Here is a 20,695-nt window from a genome sequence, read left to right as displayed (position 1 = left end):
ATTCTCAGATACAAAACACTCTTTTTCAACATAGTCATTTCCATTACCTAGGCATTTTTACCTGCGATGAACAAGAGCTGGCATGCTGAACTCCTAAAAATCTGTACCAGTAGAGGTGACCCACTGTTGTTGTCACCACTGCTGAAATGCACCACTCATCGCTTCACTATGCTCACATCCACTGTTTGGTCTCCAGAAACATTCAGCAAGTGTCAACAAATGTCAGTGGGTGCTATTTTTTCTGCATGGAGGAATTCAGTGACACAGCTTTGCTTCATTCTCAGTTTCAGGTCAGTTGCCATTTAGTCAGACTGCCCCTCTGCTGCCATCTGTCGCATCGCAGCAACACGTAACTGAATATTGGTGAGAAGGTTCAACCTCTACTGCCATACTACCACCATCTGCCTCTGACTTTGTGAGCCAACATAACAAAATAGGAGTGATTACTTTCAGAGCAGACTTTGTATACTTATCTTAATGGGGAGGAAATAACAGATATAAAAAGATTCTTCAATCTAGACAGAAGCTATAAAAGAAAGCAATGGGTGGATCTCAAAACCAGATAAAAATAGGGCAAAAAGTTGTCATCAGTGAAGGTGATTAATGACTGGAACCAACTCGCATGATTCTCCACCTCTAGATTCCATTTTACCAAGACTGGAACAGATGATTCATCCAAACAAGACTAGTGATACCCGCGAGTTCACGTTAGGTAATTTGAACTGTATATATTATTGAAAAACAGCAGGTCAGAGATCCATTGTTTTCAGAATGGGCACATTTTCTTAAAGTACACTCACAATATAGCATAGACATTGTTTTTTTAAAAGATGCAGTAGTGGTTGCATTGACAGTGTGACAATAATGTTGTGTTTAAACCTTACTATCCCCAAAGTTCATTTTTTGATTAAAGAAAAAAATAAAATAACATAGCACGTTTAAATCATAACCTTGCAAAAATGGTGTCCGAGTCCTTGATATCATTATATTTTCTGCTTTATATAAAGTGTGCTAAGACACTACTTAAATTGCAAAACTAGTAGGGAAGGGATGTACAGACCACCTCTGACCTTGTATTTAGAGTCGATAGTGAACATAAGTTGAATCAGCCTGGCCACCCTCTTTACCAGTCATCCATACCACTCTGAAGTTGAATATTTTGCATCTCTCATTGCTTTTTCATCTGCATGTGGTACAGCTTCTCCTCTACCCTGAGAAGCGGAACTCTCCTAGAAATTGGTTTGTGGACCATTGTGGACCACTTTTGTCTGAGTTGTCTTTCTTCTTGTGGCAGTTAACAATGGAATGAGATGCAGAGGTAACACATACTAGGAACTACAGGATTATTGCAAGTTGACTTCTTGAGCCTTAGGCATGCACATGTATTATGCATGTGTAGTTATGCTAGCAGTATACTACTGGAAGTGGCAGCATAACTGGGGGCACCTGTAGAAGCAGTGATATCTAGAAGACTGACAGTGCTTCCAGGACTGAGTTGGGTCGCTGCTGAACTATCTTGTATGCTTTATCAGTCTTCAGGAAGACTTTAAGATAAACCTTAATTATCAGTGCAGTCACTTCTGAAGAGCGAGCTACCTCTCCAGTTTTGGGCATGAATGGTGTGGACGTCTCTGGAGAATGCACAAGAAGAAAATGTTTACTCCAAGATTTTCAAGGAGCATTGGAAGGAAGGAAGACGTTATCTGCTCACCTGAAATTTTAATTTGAGCTACTTCTCCATCTCCTCCTTCACTGTGTGCTCGGACCTCAACAACATATTCACCGTCACTGGGGACTGGGACCTCTATTGTGTGTTTTCCAGTTGAAAACAACTTGCCTTCATGTTGTCCATCTGGTCTATATAGCACCTAGGAAAGTCAGAACAAACATTGTTATTAAAATGCCACAAAAACACTCTCCACAAAACTTTTCCACAAAAACACAGTTATATATGTACAGTGAGTGAATTAAAAGGTATTACGTTTATGTGTGTATGTATCTCAAAACTTAGTTGAAGGTACCATCTTTTTTACCTTTTCATGTAGGGTGAATCTAGATAAGATGTTTCTTCATTGCTTTCTCTGTTGTTTAATTTATACCACCTTTTGAAAAATTATTTCAGTTTTCTACATTCAGAATAAGTGTTTGAATGATGGAGGATAAGAATGGAGGGTGGCAAGGAGCATCAAATAAAAATCTCACTTCTCAGCTAGGTTTTCCTACATAAAATTGACTACCATTTTGTCATACAATTATTAATTGTATTATTAAATTTCAGTGCTGTTAAACTATTTCAAATATGACAGTGTATGTCTTGTAGGACCTTCAGAAAAGATCTCCACTTTCTCTTGAGTCATCTCTGGAAAATATTCACACCAATTCGCAGGAATTAATTCAAGTCCTCAAAGAAAAAATGTATGTGTGGAACATGATGATAATTTTCTCACTGCCAAACAGGCAGCAAACCTAAAGACACAGAATAATTTCTGGAGCTTTTTATACAGTCTATGGTTTGTATACACACTTGCTCTAGTTATACAGTGATTGCATCTGTCAAGGCTAGCTGACACTTCATTTCCTCTGCCTTCCCTGACTGTAAAGAACTTATGTTCCTTAACTGCAAGCACTTGTGTTCAGTTCTGCAACTGTAGCTCCCATGGAGATGGGAGAGAAAGCTGGAACAATGTAGCTGGGTAAAAAGAGAAACTACTAAAGTGTAAAGTTTTTTTAAATATTCAGTTTAGTCTATGGACTCAATTTAATCATATCGGAAATCAGGTTGTTACAGTCAGAGCAGATCTAAACATTACCATAATCATTAATCACCAAAACATTACCATACCTACACTGTTTTCTCATCACATTGACTAAGTCAATCAGCTCTGCCCTGTGTCTACTAGATGTTTGAGATCTCTGAGCCTGACACCTTCATCTTCAGCATGCAATTATGTTTAAGCTCAATTAGGTACCAAAATGCATTCCTGTTTATAAAATGCAGCTCATGTAGAATACATATAGATAAAAATTGTTTTCACAGGTCATACTTTGTATCCTTCAACTGCAGATTCATTTGACATTGCCTTCACATGATCCCAAGTGATGATGTACCTTGAACCAGATCTTACAGAACTGATGATTCTTGGACGTTGGCTTGGAGCTGAAAAGCAACATATGCATTAATGTGCAAAGAACTGTGACTTACTTCATAAACCTTCAATGAAATTTTCATGGATATGTAGAAAGGTAAAAAGGGAAATTATATCTGATCTTCATATAGGTATGCAGTTTTCTTCTTTGAACTAAGTGCTGCAGCTTTGGCCAGGCAATTTTTGTACGGCTTGTGCAGTGCCTGCTTTGTGGGTTTGTTCTTCTGTGCTGTCAGAATGGAAGTGGCCAAAATTACCCTTTACTATGCTGCTGACCATGTGTGTTTGCTGGCATGCAAATATGTTCAGAACCTCCCTGGAATGTGGCTTAAGTCATATTTATTCATTGAAATTTAACATTTAATTAACCATTTAAGGGCAATTCTAAAGCATTTAACTCAGTAGTAATCAGAGCACCCCGTTGCAGAAGCTGCTAATCATATTTCACACAACAAGTACATAAAATACATTATTATTCAGCACAACCCTGCAGATCCAAGTTGCCCAGTACACTGTTTACTGACAGAAATCCTCAAACCAGTTGTACACATTTTTAGTGCACAAGTGTGTTTTAAATCCACGAGATATATTTCTTAATTGAACATTGCTAAGAACGTTCAGAGAGACCTGGAATATCATGTCCTGCTTTGTGTCCTCCAGTACAGTAAGACACTGATAATGTGCAGTGAGCTTAACGCAGGGCCTTGTAGGGAGCTGGAGTACCTGCCCTTTGAAGGAAGATGAGAGAGACAGGCTTGCTTATTCTCAAGAAGAGGTTGCCTTCTTTGGAGCAACTTATGAGGAGCCTGCCTGCATTTATCAACATGATGGAGCCAGGTTCTCTAATGTGGTGCACGGCAGGAGAGATGAGTGACAAAAGACACACATTTGACTACAAGAGGCTCAGACTAGATGCTAGGAAAATGTTAGGCAATGGAACAGGGTTTGCAGGGAGGGTCTCCATCCCCACAAGACCCAACCCTGAGCATTCTGGTCTGAGCTTGTAGCTGACCTTGCTTTGAGAATGATGTAGGGCCTTCTGAGTCCTTTCCACCCTTAATTAACCTATAAGTGTAAAGCATGCATCTCCTTACTGGCTTTGGTAAGATACATGGAAACAAAAGGGAGGAAGGAGAGCCTTGGTTGAATTTTTCATACAGACAATCAAAACTACATAAAGGGAGAATGCCAGATACACAAATGAGAAGCCAAGCTTGAAGAAATGATAGACACGATACAACATGCAATAATGAAGTACAGAACATTATAAATAACCTAACGCTCAATTTACTTACGTGCTTTCCTGGTAATAATGTCAATGGTTCTACTGGGAGGTCCATAGCCTGCACTGTTGAAGGCAGAAACATCTATGTGGTAGCGTGTATTAGGCTTCAAGTTTTCCAGTTTGGTTGAATACTCTTGATTGCTTACTTGCACCCTCTGCGCAGCTGCCTCTTTATCATGAGCAGCCCAGTAACGAATCTGTAAGCAAGTTGAATAATTAAATTTAACATATTTTGTTATAAAGCAAGTTTATAAAAAATGATGTATACATTTTGATACAACCTACTCTAAATGTTAAGTGATCTAAAAGACACTTAACAAGCAATAGCATGGAATCCCTTCTCCAAGCCAAGATTTTAACTAAGTTGTCTATAAATGTAAAGAAACAGGAACTAAGTCAGATTGTGTTATGACAATTTTTCTCAGAGTGGATTAATTGGTTCTCAGCTAAGTCATTAAAAGTCTGGGAAATGGATAATGCCTTTGGCTAAATGAGGCTATTTTCTTGCTGTTCTGATGCTGAGCATTTTACTCAGAACTTTAATATTGCTCTCCTGCACTAGAGGGTAGACTATACTCTGCTATTGATTTCATGATACTGTTTGTAAACTCTCTAATAAACCAATTCCCTTTGTACTTCTCTCTAGAGAAATGAAAAAATGCAGTCATGTTGTGTGTGCATATCTAGATGTGCAAACGTAAACATTTTCTGAAGTTCTCTGGTTAAATTCAATGTGATTTCAGAGTACAATGTGACATTTGTCGATGTCATTGAGAAAGAACCTTTAAATGCTTATAATAGAGGGAAAGCATCAATGTAAACCTATCTTAAAATACAAAGTCAATTAACTGTATGTAGAAAATCTGACAGTTTTTTTCATGAAATTGTTACATTTTACTTTAATTCATTGCACATTTCTTAGTAAAAATGAACCTCCTTGACATCCTTGAACACAGTCCTACATGCACAACTATGACATTTTTTGTTTCTTTTTATGATTAAAAAGATTTATAAATTATCATCAAAAAGATTGGCTTCAAAGATCATGAGACCTGAACTGATATCTATATCACATATATCTTACCTGCTTCTCCGTGATCTACTAGCTCACCAGCTCTTCTTCTATTGGCCTTAGACTTAAAACTTTTATCACATACTATGTAATTTTTTTTTCCCTTGAGTAAAAAGTATTTTTAAAGAACTGTAAGAGCATCTTAAAATCTGAGTGGACAGCCTTTGCCCTGAGATGAATGAGAAATATGCACCCAATCAATTCTGCGAGCTTCTCCAGAGTGCTGGTAACCTCTGTTTTGTGAACAGTTTCAAATTGGTAGGGGATCTTAACGCTTCAGCTGGCATTTACTACACTCTTCAAGTCAGAATTGGTTTGATATGATTCTAATTAACAAACTGTTGTAGATAAACGCTTTCTGTTGAAAGCAACCAGCGGTATGCCATTAACTGTTAACTGTTAAATCACAAGAGATTCTATACTGGAGGACATTAGGTCTGTCTCTGTCCCAAAGGCCAAACAAGTTTCTAGCTGTAGCAAAGTAATACCTGCAAAGTTCTAGACGGTCAAAAATGGATTAGCTACAACAGGACTAAGAGCAGCTTTATTGTAGTTATTAAGTGGTCACTGAAGACTTATTCATGCATTCAGTGTGTTCTACTGCTAATTATCTGCTTTACGTAAAGATGGCAAGCACCTTATATGAGAAGCTTTTGTTGAACATTAGACATATGACAGAAGCCTTTGAATACCTTGGACTTGCAAAACTTTCTACTTTTTTACTGTTCACTTACACTACAGGAATATTACAGAAATAATATAATAAGTAATGTACAGCATCAAACAAGACAAGTGAGAACAATGAATGAAAATGTAAATTACACTGATAGCATATTACATTCCAGGTAAAAATAATATAATTTAAAAATTAAACTAAATCTAAATCCCAAATGCTATTGCTCTTGGCTGAAATGTTGTGGATTTAAGTACTCCTAGAGTGTGAGTCACATCTCTGTAGTTGGATTGTTGTAGCTACTCTTGGAAAATAAAGATTTAAAATAAGACAACTCCCTTGAGAGCTAAGAAAAGCTACTGTCTTCTTTATTCCCATGTTTCTCTTCTCACATATTATTTAAATACTTTAAAAGTCTCTTGAAATACTTAGGAATTTCCCTTTCACTCTCTTGCCTGTCTGGAAGGGGTATCCAGAATGCTGTGCACCATTGCTACAAGAATCCACATTTTCCCACTTTGCTCTCTTTTTTTTTATTTCAGAGCATGGATATGAATCTCAGTCAGTTTATCTTTTTTCCCAGTGCTCTGCGTTTACCTTGCTAGGGTAGTCTATGGATCCTCAGAGGACAGAGCAGAATATTTAACTCCAACTCTAGAGGTTGTTGAAGGAATTAAGCCAAAACCAACAAAGGGTTCACACAGTGATCGGTGGGAAGGGAATGCCTTAGCCATTATGAATTAGCATAGTTGCCTGTGTTCAAAATTAGGGAAAAAAACTCACTATCCTTTTTCCCTCTTTTAATCCAAATTTTAATATACTAAAATACATCTGAAGATTTTTGTTAGTGTTATGAAACAACATATTTCATATGCATAGAAACTTTACATAGGAGGGACAGAAAAGACACATTTTATTCACAATAAGAAAATGCTAATGACGTATTTCAGTGAGAGGGACAATAGCAATGAACAGAGATAAATTTTTTTAATAAAATCAAAATCTGTTTCATAGAAGCAGGAGGAATGATACAGTGTCTGTGGTATTGCATGCACCGAAGAGCTGTGGCTTCTAGCAGGATACTGCAAGAACTCATAAATCTTAAATTCTCTGTATGGATGGAGATGATAGTTTTCTTACTTTATCTCTCCTTTAGGTGTGAGCTGAGGACATTCCACTGTAATGGCAAAATCAGCTCACACTCATCACTGTGATGGTAGTCATTCTGACAGTATGCATTAGTGTCAAGAAAATCTGACTCCTCCTAGCGTGAAAAACGTCACGTCACATGTGAAGTACCTCCGGATACAAAGCTCAGAATACTCTCACCTCTTAAACTCTAGAATTTACATCGTTTATGTCACTGTCAGGTAATAATAAAGACAAACATGAAACTGAGGAAGTGTTTTGATGAATGAGGAACTTTGTCAACTAGTGTTACAGCTAAGCACTAATTGAAAAATAAACATTGGAAAATTTCTTTATGCATATACAGACAGAACCTTCTAGACATCTTCATTCTAATTTTATAAAGTAGTTTAACTAGATCTGTGCCCTTTCCTCTACAACTTGTACTACAACTTCAGAAAGGTAGTCTACAGCCTGAAGAGCCTTCTCTTTTTCTGCCTTGTACAAATAGCTCCTACAGGAGTGATGAGGATAGCACTTCTGATCTTCAGGAGCATAGGACTTTCTGTCTTACCCTTTGCTGCTCTCCTCTCTTCTAGAATGAGGTTGATTATTGCTCTGGAGAAAAAGATCTCAGAATGAACATGCTATTGAGCTCTATGGGGCAGTAATTTATGCCTATTTGTCTGCTTATTAACGTGTCAGACACAAACTTTTCTTCCCAGTCATGATAACTACATTACTTTTGGGAAAGAGAACAAAAAAAGAGAAAAAACTCAAGATTTTAATACCACTGCTTATTGTACACATTCAAGCATTTCGTTCATGCTGGATTTGTGGAAGTGTAGTAATTTGCTAGGAATCAGTGGATGAACCATCACGCCCCACCTGACAAAATAAGGTGACATCCCTTACATGTGCATTCTGTGTAACAGAACTTTCCATCCATTGCCAGGGTATTCCGCCTTTCTGCAGAACTGCAGTTATCCTCTTTCCACCCATTAGTTCTCCGTGCTTCTTTTCCACTGCAATAATATTGACTTTTTCCTGTATCCTATTTTTTTTTTTTTTTTTCTGATGAACAAACACAGGCCCATCAGCCTGATCTCAATGCCTGGAAAGGTTATTGACCAATCTGATCTCCTATGATTGAGCTACCCAGCTGGTGGATGAGGGAAAGGCTGCTGATGTGGTCTACCTTGACTTCAGCAAAGCCTTCGACACTGTCTCCCATAGTATTCTGGAGAAGCTGGCAGCCCATGGCCGGGACAGGCACACTCTTTGCTGGGTAAAGAACTGGCTGGACAACCAGACCCAGAGAGTGGTGTTGAATGGATTTAAATACAGCTGGTGTTCCCTAAGGGTTGGTATTGGAGCCTGTTCTGTTCAGTATCTTTATTGATCATCTGGATGAGGGCACTGAGTGCACCCTCAGTAAGTTTGCAGATAACACCAAGCTCAGGTTATTCCCAGCACCAAGGCTTCTTGCTCACTTTCTGCATAGACTGTCCAACTTGGAAGTGCAACTCTGCTACATGGCTAGCAGGGTTGAGCTCACAGATCTACACTCTCCACCCTGCTCTCATATCTGACCATGACTTTTTCTATTAGATTCTAGTTGCACAACTCATATGAAACACCAAACCAGTGTGCTGTTTTAGTAAATTAAGAATTACAGTTGATGATGTCAGTGCCTTTATTTCAAATCTCAGTTTCCTGAGCTTATAATTGTGCTTATAACTTTATGCGCACATTCTGGAGAATCAACAATCAACAATCCTTTTACATAGGACACTGTGTTAGTTCCTACTGAGATCTTCACTATGATCTGTATCTTGTTACAATATCCCAAAAATATCACATGTATCTCATGGAGAGATAAATAGAGATAATGAAATATGGAAGCAAGTACTAGTATTTAAAAGAACATTTATTCATATATTTCAGTCACATAGACACATTTTATGAAGTTACCCTCTGTTCATTTTGGAACACAGAAGCTACCATCAAGCAGCTGATGACTTAAACATCAAAGCAAATCACTAACAGCCTAGTGCCCAAATCCCTTTTCTGGAATGCAGCCAAAGTAAGCCGGCTGAGTTCATCAGCATCTACTGTGGATGGATGATGTAAGAATTCCCCACCACATGGAGAGCTACATGGTCATTTCTAGTTGCAACCATCCTTTGGCTGTTGTCATCTTTGTAAAAGGACATTAACAATTTTTACCAGTACTACCGTTTACTTTTGGACCAGAAAAACATACCTTGAAGCTCTTTTTCACATGAGGAATAGAAACCACAAACAAAACATTGCCTTGCACAATAGCACTGTACCTGTTCTACAGGATTATATGTGCATTTCACCTTGTTCCACTTAATAAAGGACTTGTGGGTGAATTATATGAATAATCGCTGATAATTTAAATGGGTCATGAGTTACTTACAGTTTCATGTCTCTGTTGACCATTACACCACAAATTTAATTTCAGTATGTTTTGAGAAGGTAAAGATATGCATTTGATTACATAACATAAACACACAACATTATTTCGTGATATAACACTGACTTGCTAATGTCTTAGTAAGGAAGTACAGAGCACCAAAAATAATCTTCTTGGGATATGAAATCTGGACAGCAAACAATTTCTAAAGACAAGTGAACCCAAAGAGTTAGAATGTAACAGTAGGAATTACCCTTGCATTTAACTATCAAAATTAAATTAACAAGAAAACATGCAGTGTTGCAGCTAAACTCACCTGATATCCTTCCACAGATTTCTCAGTAACGTGATGCCAAGAAACAGAAATTTCAGAAGATGACAAAACTTTCACGCTCACATCTGTAGGTACCTCAGTTGGAGCTGGAACATAGAACACATGTTAAACATCCAATTTCATTTGGTGCTATTGTTAAACTCATCTACAGGGACTCATCTCACTTTAGTCTTTTGTATTATTTTCTTGATTTCAGGGAGTCAAATGTGTGAGTCTTTAATCTGTTTTTACTTGTGTAAACTTTAAATTCAGCGATGATCTGTATGGGAAAGGACTATAAAAAAAACAAAGCAACTATTCTTTACTTGGCTCAGATTATGTATTTTTATGCTTCAAGAGATTCCATTTGTGTAAATTAAAAACTGGCTTTGACAAAGAACTGAATGAAGCATCCAGCAATCATTTAATAAATTGGACAGCAGTTGACAGATTAAAACATATACTTCATTTTTTTTTTAAGCTATCTACACACAAATATTCCTGTGTATGTCACTTAGTCATGATGACACAAAGTTTTCATAAGACCAGATATTAAGGAGCTGACAAGTGGCACATATAAACTTAAACATATGTATGAAATAATCTGAGAGCACCCTTCTATCAGGCATATGTCTGAGAATTGATTTTGTTTTGTTTTTTGGATACCAGCCAAGCTAGAATACAGACCATAATAATGTGACGTTTTTATTTAAGAAGGTTGTCGGTAAATTACAGAAAGCTCTTAATTTCACCGTTGCTTGTATTTTAAATGAAGTGAGGAACCTCAAAAGCCATAAACTTAGCAGTGTTTACAAAAGATTAAGTTTTTCAAGCTAAGAACAGCACCCTTTTACAAATCTTTTGAAACAAGTTGCAACAGACAGGCATGGCAGCCCGAGCTGAGGAAAGCTTTCATATACTTAATCTTCTGACTGGGCATCAAGTCAACTATGCATCAAAACAGCCACTGTTAAGAAAAAAATCAGCTACATCTCATATAAAAAGTATCCTAGGTAACAAAATAATCTTATATGCAAAGTTGCCTTTTGTAATTGTCTTTCAGTGACTGTTAATAATGTAAATGTATAATTGAAAAAATGATGCATTATTGCAAAATTGTTTTCACAATGACAGGCGTTTAGATAAGGAAGAGGCCTGTGCACTCACTGCTAGCAGTCATTACTCTCTACTAGCAATGGAAGGTATGGCATGGAGTTGTCCGATATGAAACTTGGCTTAAAACGTGTGGGAAAGCGGAACTCCTCCAGTGAGAAAATTTAATACAAATGCAAATTAAATTTGCAAATACAAATTTAATACAGAATTATAACTAGGCACACATAGATATGTTACAAAATATATGACTTAACAGAAATACTGTCACTGTGTATATGTATGTATGTGTGTGTGTGTGTGTATGCTTGTAAATATTTGTATAGAATACTATATGACCATATTACTTTAAAATTCCTCTGCTGCCTTTGAGAAGCTGTGATTTCTGACAGTAATAAAATCACTTGCTGATTCAGAGGTACAGAAGTGCAGGTGGAACAGATGTGATCATCTAATCCAGTTCCAAATCAGTGTCAGAATCTTCATCATATTAATTACAGGATTTGCCAGAATGTTTCATATTGGAAATTTCCAACTGACGGGGATTTTGCTGATACAGTATTCTAAATAGTATTTCATCTGCTCATGCTTATTTATGAGCTTGAAATTTACATCCCTATTTAGCATCTATGTTCCATAAATGTTTGCAGTCTTTTCTAAGCCAGAAAGATGACATCAGTTGCTCTTCTCCAGACCTCTAATTCAGTAATTCTATCAATTAAAAAAAAAAACAACATCAAATGTGCTTCCAGTAAATCCTCTTCACTAAAAAAGACCTGTCATAGCACAATTATCTTCTAAATGTAACTTTACAAAGTTAAGGCTGGGAGGCAGCAAGCACTACAAAGTACCAAGGGGACTTCGTACAAGTTCTGATGCAAGAACAGAATGCTTTTTGGATTAACTTTCTTTACATCCGTTGGAAAATTCCTTCTAACCTCTCCTACAGTTCCCGTGTTTGGTATGGTCAGTAGTCAGGTTGCAGCTTTGCACAGCAGCTGTTAGCACTACAGGTAAGGTTTACAGCACCACAAATCTGACATTTTTTGTGCTTCTTGTGTTTGAAATCTATGAAAAGAAGTAGGTTCACTGAACTTCTATCATTTATTCACAAGTGTTTCTATCAATAAAGGTTCTGAACTTTACTAAAGTCTGTGCTAAAACACCAGCAACCACTGAAGTGATTTATTTATCTGGAAGCTGGCACTACTGCACATTTCCTTTTCTTCCACCTTTTGGAGCTACTAGACTGCCACGTCTCTGAACTTAGAGAGCTATACAAACACAACCCCATCCCTGACACAGTTAGTATAATCCTAACATAAATACATGTGAGCTTATCAGTCCCCTGTCGATAATGCCTCTAAGGACGGATACTGAAACATTATTTGGCAGTTATGGCTTTTATTACACCATAGCAATTTATTAACGTATTTAGACAATTACAAAAACAATCATAATTTGCTGCTGTTGAAGATGATATCCTAAGGGTTAATATTAATCTCTTCAGCCAGCTAAGTGTTGCTAGCCTGAATCCTGAATTATCGTATGAAACGAAAAGGACTACTTTATCTTTTCTCTGTGTGTGGGCGATTTGTGTGTAAAGTTCCCATTAGGGCTGATGGGAATCATGAACATAAATCTCCCGTAAAGTACACAGAATAAAGAACAGAGTTGGAAGTGTGAGAATGTGGTCTTGTTATCATAGCCCTCCTCTTGGCTCTTTCGTCTAGCTCTTCTGACTTTGTGAAAAAGATTCAGAAAGAAAAAATTTGAGCAATTCTTTGGGTCTTGGCAGAAATTAATAAACTATACTTTTCTAAAAACAGGCCTGAGTGATTACGATGCAATTAGGATATTGTATATATTTCTTCTGATTTAAGGTAAACTTCTGGTGCTTACCCTTCCCTGCTAATTTTGGAAACATCATTTAAACCTCAACCATAACAATTGCTGTGTGTGAAATAATTCCAGCAAGAATTAAGAAAAAAGATTTTAGTGAAATGCCAGAGGTTTTCATTAAATTATTCACTTGGTATCTCTAACATCTAAGCAAGAATAAAGAATGTGATAAAGCTGATTTATATTAGACTCTAAACATGCTCATAATGAAACTAAATAGAACTGAACCATCATTACTTCACAATTTAGGGGCTGAAACCTGATAGTGATGTACTAGAACAACAGACTTCAGTGCAGTCTGTTATGAATAAAAAAACCTATACACGTGTCAATCACATGTGTTAAGATCACAGAGTCAGAACTGTTGGTTAATGATGAAAACTTATTAGATAACAAATATGAAGACAATATATATCTATTTAATTATTAAATCCTTTAAGAAGTATGGAAAATCTTGAACACTTCTTCAGAGTGCTCATTAAGACTGCAAGTATGACCAAGTAATCTCTAACACTTAGAAAGTAGAGTCCAATGTTATTTACTATGAACTGCAATTGTTTGTGAGCAAAACACATTCTCCTTGCTGAAGGACAGTTGCTATATTAATGAGAGACAAGGACCTGGTTCTCCCTAATGTAATGCTGATTTGAACCCGCAGTGTAAACGTTATCTGGAAGAATTAGTACTCACCATCTTGTGCTGAATAAATGACAGCAGTGAGACTGAATGGTCCATCCCCTTTGCTGTTAAAGGCTTTCACTTTTACTTGGTACTGGGTGGAAGGAGGCATTGATTCATCCTTGTGGACATAACGGCCAATTTCAGGATTAGTAACTGTAACTCTTCTCCATTCTTTCTCACCAAACGGCTTGAAAGCCACTATGTAACCAAAGTTATTGCCATAGTGGTATTCTCTTGACAAAGGCTAAAAAGGCAAAAGACAAAGCACTGATTTTTGTAGCTGATCAAACAAATGGATCTCTAAAGAAATTACATGGGAAGTATCAATATGTATTCTGAAAAAATACTGATCTAAAATTCAATTTTCATCTGGTTTGCTTCTACTGGTTTGCTCCCATCCTCTTTAAAAAAAAAAGTACCACCTTCATTATTCAGATCTGTAATAGTAGCACACCTGCTGCTAGTACATTTTAAGGTCTTATTCCTCCTCCAAACTCATTGCAAGACACATCAAGCTATTGCCTACAGAAAGAAACCAAGAACAGCTGTGTATCACAACTGTTGTCAGCTTGACTTAGGAAAAAAAGTCCTTCTTAAGGAATAAGCAAAGGAGGATATGAAACAGACACACTATGCAAATATGTGGGTATGTGTGCATATGCAGAGATTATTTTTGCAATACACAGAGAGAAAATTTTAGTGTCTAGTTTAAATTATATTCATTTATGTAAAGCTAGTGAACAGGGAATCCTGCCTGTGCAACTAGTTAAGTGAGATGGACATATTCAAAGAATGATTAATCCTATCTCCTTTCACTGAGGATGGAGAGGGTCCAGTTAGTTGGTTTAGGCTACCTACTTACCTAGCTACTATCTGGTAAAAGTTTAAGTGAAAATGACTTCCACTTTCAGCGTGAACATTAGAGATATCTATCCAAAGTTATTTCTTAAAACTGTAATTGATGCCCTATAACTATGAATACTGAAAAATATAAAATTACAGAAAACCATCTGCTATAAAAAATTTTGCTCCATTTACCAAAGCTCGACATTCAGTGATTCCTCCTCTGTCCATGGAGCCTTAACCAAAACTATCAGCCCTTGTAGTGCAACCAAAATAATGTCAGTAGCTCATCTGAAGGCTGACCAAAAACATCCCTTCAAAACAGAATTCCTGCATTACTTCTTCACATCCTGTAAATCCCACAGAGATGAAATATCTTATTTTGTGGTAAAGGATCTGGAACAGTACAGACCTTCCATGCATCTCAGGACCAACAAGATCAGACCCATGGCAGTATATGCTTAATTTCATCTCTCAGTGCAATACCTACCATCCATGTTATCGTCAGCTCTCGATTGCTTCCACCTCCTCCTCCAACATCAGAAGGAGCCACATTAGGAGCTAGAAGAACAGAAGAGACAAGAAAAATAACTACAGAGTATGCGGTCAGTAAAAAGAAAGCAACAGTATGATTTACTTTTCTTTTTACCAGTAAGTCCAATGAGCACATGTGGCCCACAAAATTAAAATAATGATAGTCTGTAATAGCTGTCAGTCTATGGTCTTGCCAAAACTAAAGTATAGCTGCTGCTACAGGAAACATGCCAGTTCAAACCATAGCTATCAATCAATCATTCTTTTTAACCATACTCTCTACAAATGTTTAATTTAATATTTAGAAGTGGAACACTACTCATAGGCCTCAACAGAGACAGCATATGGTTCTTAGGTCTCCTCAGATGCTGATATTCCAAGGGCTCAAGTAGCCAGGGAATAAACATTTATTTATGTCAACAGACTGTGATTAGTTCTACCTATTTCAATGAATTTACTCACAATGTGTTATGTCAAACCCATGAGTACATGTTTGAAGCGCCACCTTCCTAGTCCTTCTAGTTCAGATAAAGGGCAGATGTCTTCTTGATCGGCATGAGTAGATATTCAGAACCAAAGCTGGCCTACTACTTAAGTAATTTAGTAATTGCATTTTACACTGTTGTTCTGTGTGATGCAATAAAATCTGCTAATCTCTCACTGATGCACAGTTGAGCGGTAAGGTGAGAAAGATACCCTCAAGGGCTCATTAAAAGTCATTCCTATATTTTATTTCTGTCAAACTCCCTACATTAGTATTTCTGTAAGACACTGTCAGTACCTAAATTTTCTTAACTACCATAAACAGCTGAAAACTATTTTCTCTCTGGAATCCAGTATAGACATTTCTACAAAATTTGTCTCTATATAATAAAATGTTTGCTGAGGTCTACTATTAGGATCACTTGGGAATAAACAGGAAAGCAGAAAAGAATCAATGTATTTAGAAAAGAAAAATAAAAAAGAATAAATTTGAAATTGGAAACTTCATTTGTTGCACAGTTTATGGTATTTGTTTCTGGCCTTCCAGAAAAAAATCAGTGAAGAATAAGGCCAAACATAAACTGAAGCTAAAATAAAATCATCAGCCTCTGATCAACTGAGTTTCAAGAAGTCACTGTGAAATATGGGCGTTATTGACGAAGAATGCAGATTTTGTTAAAAGAAAGATCTCTCTTCCACAGCACATACTCTTGGCATGCTAATTAAAATGTTATTGAAATTATAGTTATCTACAAGAAGAGAGACATCAGAACTGAAAGACATTGATAACATTAGAGTTGAATGAAAATTATCTGTCAGACACGGTACAACAGAGATGCAGCAGTTTGCTGCTGTTTCAGAGATGCAGCACTGTTGCTATTTAACACAGAACAAACGTTAAAAATAACAGCAGTGTATAGAAATGGGCTATTTAGGCAACAAAATTCTTAATTTCTTCATTTTAAGATGAAAACACACAGACAATACTGTTCTGTAGCACCCTGGAGGGTGATAATGCATCCCAAATGCTGTTGTTGCTGCTTATAAAAATTCCAGCTTCTGGCACGAAAAGTTCTTGGGTATCCAAGTTTATCAGCAAATAGTTACTGACTTATACGCTCTTGTAGCACTGCAAGAAGTCTTCACTGATTCTTAGGATACTACACTAAAGTTTTGCTTTGTTTCACCACGAATGTCTATCAACATCCACCAAAGATGACAACGGTGCTGTACATGGGGAATGGGACAGCAGACAGACTGCATTTGGCAAAGCATTACACCCTGCTAAAATAGTGGAGCGTGTGCAATCATGAGGGGCATGGAAAGAGGCTAAAACAAACTTCACGAATGTGGCACACTGCAGGACACTACCATGGTCATCACCTGTGAGCGTTTCAGTTTCTTCTGAGCCCCGTGCCAGTCCCTAACCTTTCTGCCCCTTTCCTGACATTTCAAAAATGGCTGTTGTGCACTCAGAATTACAAGGAGCTTTTCCAGATTTCTCATTTAGACCCTTGGGCTGTGTTCAAATACAGCTGTTGAGTCAGAAAATACACAATATTAGTAGTCAGTTTTTTCTGAAGTGATTTTCTTCTACTTTGAGTGTTAAAATTCTGTGCACATTTTCTTTCCCTGACTAATTTAACTAATCTGTATTTTCTTTCTCCCTAAGCAACACAGTTTTTAAATGGACCAAATGTGGATCCTTATTAACAAATGCCTTCAAATTTGCAATGCAAATCCATTTTAAAATGCTATCTAATGACAGCAATGACCTATCTGCTCTAATTGCAAAATTTGATTTTTTAATTTCGGTTTTGCATTTTTGTTTTGTAATCACAAGCTATGGGACAAAGGCTTTTTAAAAATCATAAATATCTCCCGGTTGCACACCGGTGCTAATAAGCATTGAGGAGGATATACTGATACACAGGCTTTGTTGGATAAAGCCATTTTGAAGTGATACATCACTTCCTAAAGCACTGCTGTTATCTCCTTTGTACAGTTCAAACAGAATGCATTATCTTGAATAATAACATATAATTCCTCATTCTCAAGAATCCATTTTAAAATGGACCTGTCTGAGCCTAGAGGGTATCCTTAAATAGTTTAATAATTTAAACACAGAGCAATTAGACTGTTACGGGCATTTGCTACGTCGGATAATGTCACATCTCTCTTGTAGAATAAGAAGACGCAAGACCAAACCTGACAGATAAATAACATTATATGGGAAGACAAACATCTTGTCGTGCATCTTTTAGTTAAAAGTAAACCAAACAGCAAAGGGACATTTTCTTGTCAAAAACATGCATCTGTAAGCCATGAATCTCAATGTCAAGCAAGTGCATGTGTTTACACAACCTCAATCACAGAAGTGGAGGGAGTCTGAAAGATACACCATGACTATTTCAATAATGGAGACAAATTTGCTGGTTTTATCACAGTGTTTCCTTCCTGTCTGCTTTAATTTTAAGACATCTAGACAGCCTACTAAAATCTACAGTAGCTAGTGGCTAAATTTTCTGAATTTGCTTCTTATTAAAATCCTTAAAAAAAAAAAAGACAAAATAATTAATAAAAATGTGAAAATAAAAAGGACATTAAAAAAAAATTGACATTTTCTGTTTACATACGAGCGCCTTCAGTTCTGATTCTCTGTGATGGCATACTCGGTTCCCCAGTTCCCAAAGTGTTTGTTGCTATTATCCGGAACTCATATTCCATCCATGGAATTAAATCAATCACTCTAGCAGATTCCATGTTTCCTTCAATATCTGATGGCTCTAAAAGAGATCAGAAGTTGCTTTAGAAAATATCATTTTTACAATGGGGTCTGTCAACAAAGAGGTTCTTAAATCCACAGAACTGCCACTAGTCTACAACCACACATAGCCAGCTGAAGGAGCACTACATTATACAAAAGGGATATCATACTTTACAAGGAGCACTCCTGCCAATGGCTGGGAATTTGGAAGTTATAACATTATCTTAGATGTAGTTATCCTTATTAGTTACATATATTGGAGTAGTGGAATTTCATTTTACCTACAGAGAAATACAATGTGTATTGTATACAATGTGTATATACAAATGTGTAATGCAAAACCAATAAAATAAAAATTCATTACGTATGCAACAACTAGACAGTTGTAAATTTGGGGACTGATCAATTGAGAAACAGTAGTTCATAAAATGTGACCATATTTTGGTGCACCTTACTAGTGAGCATGTTACAACCTGCTATGTAGTTCTGATACAAGGAGGATAAGTGTTCTTACGTAAGTCCTGTGGAAAAAAGATGTACTCTATCCAACTCATGACACTGTAAGTACAACTCATGGATAGTGAATGCTCAGACAACAGAGCCACTGCAAACCTCCTATGGCATCCAAACCATAATAAAACCATAACAAAAATTTGTTACGCTTTCTTCTGTGGTGCTTCCAATCCCTCTATTTAATCTTGCTGTGCCATGAATTCCCAAAATAACCATGAAAACTCAATACTATGAGAATTAATCTTTCCAAAATATTCTGATGCCCTCAACCTGAATAAGCAACATAAATGTAAACAACTTCTTACATAACCTATTCACACATATTTCCATACTGTCAAGCAGAACACACTTCTTTAAAAAAAAAATACACCACACTTGGTATTATGCAACCTGAGATAAATTATTTGGCTTGGGAATAATGGTTTTAACAATAATAATAACAACAAGATTTCCAATGTGCAATGCCAAAGTATATTTTTTGTTTCACACATTGAAAGCTGACAGCATTAAATGACAGCCTAAATACTGATGAGAGATCAATTTGGATCATTGTGTCTCCTTCATTTGAAAGTGAGCACTGAGCCAAACTGGGAGGAGCCCAGGAGTTAAGTAATGCTTGCAGTGGTGCCAGCAATGGTTGCTATGGTGATTTCAGCTAATCAAAAATACTCAGTGTGGTTCTAAAGAAAAGCAATGAATTTGGAAACACTGCAATAGTTCATTTCAGCTTTTCAGAAATGAAACATTTCTATCTTTCCTGCTAGCTTCTGAAAAAAGGAATTTAAGAAACTAGGTTTCTCTCTGCTCAAAGATGTGAATCCCACTCAACACGTTACAAAACTCAAAGTCTGACTGTGTGTCTCAGCAATTATTTCATTAATCATACAAAGAACTTCAGAGATGCAGAGAAGTTTATCTCATCATGCCAAGAACACTGCAAATAAAAAATCTCCCTGAAAATTGAGTTTGAGTGTCTGCTCTGAACCTGAGAGAGTGAAGATCTGAATCCTGAACTTGTATGTACTACACAAATATTTTGAGTTTTAGTAACATGCAGCACAAAATGTGACAATATCAGAGATGTCATCCCCTCTTCATAACTTCTGCTTTTATCTTCCTACAACCTGGATTCTCCCCAGGGACATATCCTTTATTGAAAAGAAAACAACCAACTGGAAATAGGGTACAATTTAAAGTAAAAAAAAAAAAAGGGAGGCTGATCTAAATGGGTGCTCTGTATATTCACCAAAATAAGCAATTAATCAATTATTTGAACATTTCTAATTCTTACATTCATTTTAAAATTTCAAAGGGATTTGTTCTAAAGAAACTGTTAAACAAGATACTAGAGTTAAGAGGGACCTCCTAGTTTTATTTTCCAAGCTACTCAACCATAAGGTAGTCATACAGTAGTATTAGTTGTTGGAGGTAATTATATACAATAGTGTTACATATTCCTCATGCTTTAGAAGAAAGATATGTTTCCAGGCTGCAGGTCTAGTAGTTTTAACTCTGTATTCTAAAAAATTTCCACTAAGGTAACACAGCTTTTGAGGCAAACACATCAATGTTTATTTCTTAGATATCTATCTCTGTAATTTAAAAGGATAGCTTAGCTGAAAGAAAATAACTGAAATTATCAATATTTTTAATATTAAGAAATCCTGAGTATGTGACACCCTAATTCCACAGAAAAGAGCTAAAGTTATAATTTATTACAGTGGCCTAATGAATTACATTAGTAGGACAATTGAGTATTCCTTGTAACAACACTATCCATCATAAAGCATTCAAATGTA

At 36.6% G+C, this 20,695-nt stretch overlaps 1 protein-coding gene across 1 annotated transcript in view; it reads right to left on the bottom strand.

Moving 5' to 3' along the window:
- Positions 1–20,695, bottom strand: part of CNTN1 (contactin 1) — an 85,071-nt gene that overhangs the window by 14,900 nt on the left and 49,476 nt on the right. The window contains exons 15-21 of the mRNA NM_001004381.4: positions 18,253–18,402; positions 15,090–15,160; positions 13,766–14,000; positions 10,064–10,167; positions 4,442–4,628; positions 3,045–3,157; positions 1,712–1,868 (exon numbers count right to left, since the gene is read on the bottom strand). Of these exons, the coding sequence (NP_001004381.4) occupies positions 1,712–1,868; positions 3,045–3,157; positions 4,442–4,628; positions 10,064–10,167; positions 13,766–14,000; positions 15,090–15,160; positions 18,253–18,402 (1,017 nt within the window). The remainder of the gene's footprint in view (positions 1–1,711; positions 1,869–3,044; positions 3,158–4,441; positions 4,629–10,063; positions 10,168–13,765; positions 14,001–15,089; positions 15,161–18,252; positions 18,403–20,695) is intronic.

This window comes from Gallus gallus, chromosome 1, assembly GCF_016699485.2.
Source record: "Gallus gallus isolate bGalGal1 chromosome 1, bGalGal1.mat.broiler.GRCg7b, whole genome shotgun sequence".
In the NCBI taxonomy this organism is placed as follows: Eukaryota; Metazoa; Chordata; class Aves; order Galliformes; family Phasianidae; genus Gallus; species Gallus gallus.
The sequence above is the reverse complement of the archived record's forward strand: the minus strand, read 5'-3'. Positions and strand labels throughout refer to the sequence as shown.